This window comes from Frankliniella occidentalis, unplaced genomic scaffold (assembly GCF_000697945.3).
Source record: "Frankliniella occidentalis isolate FOCC.00 unplaced genomic scaffold, Focc_3.1 Scaffold1282, whole genome shotgun sequence".
Taxonomy (NCBI): domain Eukaryota; kingdom Metazoa; phylum Arthropoda; class Insecta; order Thysanoptera; family Thripidae; genus Frankliniella; species Frankliniella occidentalis.
In genome coordinates, this window is record NW_026268386.1 from 6,880 (window position 1) to 9,557 (window position 2,678).

A 2,678-nucleotide genomic window follows, 5' to 3' on the forward strand; every position below is an offset into this window, starting at 1 on the left:
GGGGGGGGAGCGAGGTGACGAGTGACGAGCCGGCTGGCTCATCGCGCCGTCGTCGAAGTCGCTGATAACGATATACTCGTTCCTTGTCTTTCCCACGATCAAAGGCTCGGCTCTGCCGCTCTGGCGGCTGTTGTATCTCCGGATGAGCCGCCGCCGGCAGCGGCAACGAGTCGCCCGCACCAAGAAGGCGGTGTGGTGTGAGTGAACCGAGGCCCAAAGGCCGAAGTCACCAGTGCGCGCTTCATTCGCATGGGAGTCGAAGTCGCCCAGTTTCGGTTTTTTGTCCGCGACGTACAACGACGCGAAGGTGGTGTGGCGTTATCACGACCAGTACACTTCATATTTGTTAAGGCAGGTTGCTGCCGCCTAGGCTGCGATAAGTGTGTGTGTGTGTGTGTGTGTGTTAGTGTGTGTGTTTTGCAAGACATCTATGCAGCCGTTACTGAGCGGGAATGACACAGTGCTTCACCAGATTGTGCCGGCGACGAGAGGGAAGTGGTGGACGCGAACAGACGACGCGGACACCTTAATCGGCCGGTGAGGACATAAGGGGCGCGCAAGGGGGCTGAAGGACAGCGCCGGTTACTCGAACAGAAGCCAGCAGGGGAGGGTGGCGAACAGAGCGGCAGGGCCACGCGCGCGCGCGGCAGTGTGACCGTCCTCGTAGGTATTCCTTTATTTATCCCGACGCGGGGGGCAAAGTGGTCGTGCTCGTGTCTGCACGACACATTCCTCGGGGGAAGTCCCAGAGGCCGTGGCCGCGCCCGGTGGCGCCTCCTCCGCCGCCCCCCGCGACCAGCAGGGCAGGGCAGCTCGGGGGAGCCCGGGCGAGGCGAGTAACGGCGCGGTGTTTGAGCACACCGCGCGGGCGCTAAGCAGGCCGACCGCCACCTCTATGTTCAAGGCCGGCCGCCGCGTTAAGGCTTCTGCTGAAGGCACCTGGGCGAAGAGACGATGTAATCAATGTTAGTGCGCCACAGGTTTTATTATTTCGGGAAAGGAAAGAGCAGGATTATATGGAGCGCGCGTTTGACGCGTGGATCACCTCAGCCGACGGGTACGTTGGGATTGGCCTACGCCTACGTATAAAGTGATTTAGAGTATTGAAGAAATAACGATGAGTTATGGCAGCGTAGTGGCCGATAAAGTTAAATAGTTGAATTTGTAGCTTTTTTGCGGACAGCTCTCCTCTCCTGCGTCCCCTGGCCGGCCTGTTCGCCGCCGCGCCCTCCACGCCCCCGCCCCCATCGACCTCACCCCCTCCCCCGCTTTGCCCCTTCTCGGCGACATGGACTCGACATGGCTCCCTTTGGTTGCAGTCACGTCCGACGAGGGTAGCTGGCCGAGCCACGGCGCCGAAGCCGACACGCCCTACGACGTCGCCTTTGGGGAGAGCCGCTTCGTCGCCGACGACAGCCGCATCCCGCCGCCCTCCGTCGCGTACGCGGACACGGTCACCGACGGCGACCTGATCCACGCCCTGCAGCTCCTCGCGCCCGCCGCCGACATGCCCGTCGTGGAGAAGATCGGCCGCCGGCAGGCCATCCCCATACTATACACCCGGGGCACGCACTACGAAGTGGGCTTCGACGTGGTGAGGAAGAGTGATCGATTGTTAGAGAGACATTACCAAACATTCAAATGAAATTAGGCCGGGTTTCGAATTTATTTAGACTGTACATCTTTGTGGTGCTAACCTGTTTTCCTCACCAGGGCCGGACGTTCAGCGGCATCATTCAGAGCTTCCTGGCGAAGGCGACCTCCCTCAATGAAGAGTACCTGCCGGCGTACGAGACGGACACGGGCCGGCGCGCCTACGAGGATACCCTGGCCGCCGTCAAGAAAAACTACCCCCAGTACGTCCAGGAGCTGCAGGGCACCGCAGACGGCGCCAAGGTCCCTTTCCACAAGGTGAGCAAAGCCCGTGTCACGTACCTCCAATGAGAAATGCGGATATCGCATTGACATCAGAACGATATCTGGCATCCAGAAAAGTGTCGATTTCGGGCCCATTTTCATATCAGATCTGAGTCAGGAACTTGAAAACAATATCGTTCTGATGTCGATTCGATGTCGCTTAAAATTCATTTCGCACTGGGCTACCCTACCCCAATAATTGGAGGCCATGATACTGATTCCATCGACCGCTTGGTTCCAGCTGTTCCTTCTGCACATGGACGAGATCACCCCGAACGTAGTTGGGCGACCAGCCAACCAGGGCACTAACGGCTGTTCCACCATCTGCATCAACCACCCCGGGCAGGTCGGTACGCCCATCATCCGCCACAGCGTCACGGCTGCTGCGAACCAACCGCCCGAACTGGCCCACTCAACCAACCGCTCGCTCTTGACCCCGCAGGAGTATATCGGCCACACCGAGGACGCGCTGGCCGAGACGCTGAACCACGTCTACCTGGTGTCGGCGCACATCACCTCGCCCGAGCCGCAGGGCCGGTGGAAGGTGTCGGAGGAGAAGTTCACGGCGCTGTGCTACGCCGGATGCCTGCCCGGCTTCTGCATGGGCTACAACCACCACGGCATGGTCTTCACCGTCAACATCATCAAGGCCGCCAGGCTAAACGCGGGGAAGACGCGTAAGTGTCTGCAGGACCCTCTCAATAGGGATTTTAATTTTCCAGATTTTTTTCGAGTTTGTTTGAATATTCAATTTTTCTTTC

General features: G+C 59.2%; 1 protein-coding gene across 4 annotated transcripts in view; it reads left to right on the top strand.

Moving 5' to 3' along the window:
* The first annotated feature begins 141 nt into the window (after positions 1-141).
* The window catches only part of LOC113205509 (uncharacterized), a 4,220-nt gene continuing 1,683 nt past the window's right edge, over positions 142-2,678 (top strand). Inside the window, exons 1-5 of one of the 4 annotated variants that reach the window (XM_026421172.2) lie at positions 142-307; positions 1,320-1,594; positions 1,714-1,911; positions 2,159-2,263; positions 2,360-2,594. In XM_026421172.2, coding sequence (XP_026276957.1) covers positions 250-307; positions 1,320-1,594; positions 1,714-1,911; positions 2,159-2,263; positions 2,360-2,594 — 871 coding nt within the window. In that variant the 5' untranslated portion in view covers positions 142-249. Of the gene's footprint in view, positions 308-370; positions 664-803; positions 1,058-1,319; positions 1,595-1,713; positions 1,912-2,158; positions 2,264-2,359; positions 2,595-2,678 lie in introns of those variants that run through there. The other 3 variants (XM_052275971.1, XM_052275972.1, XM_026421171.2) reach the window with 3 other exon arrangements.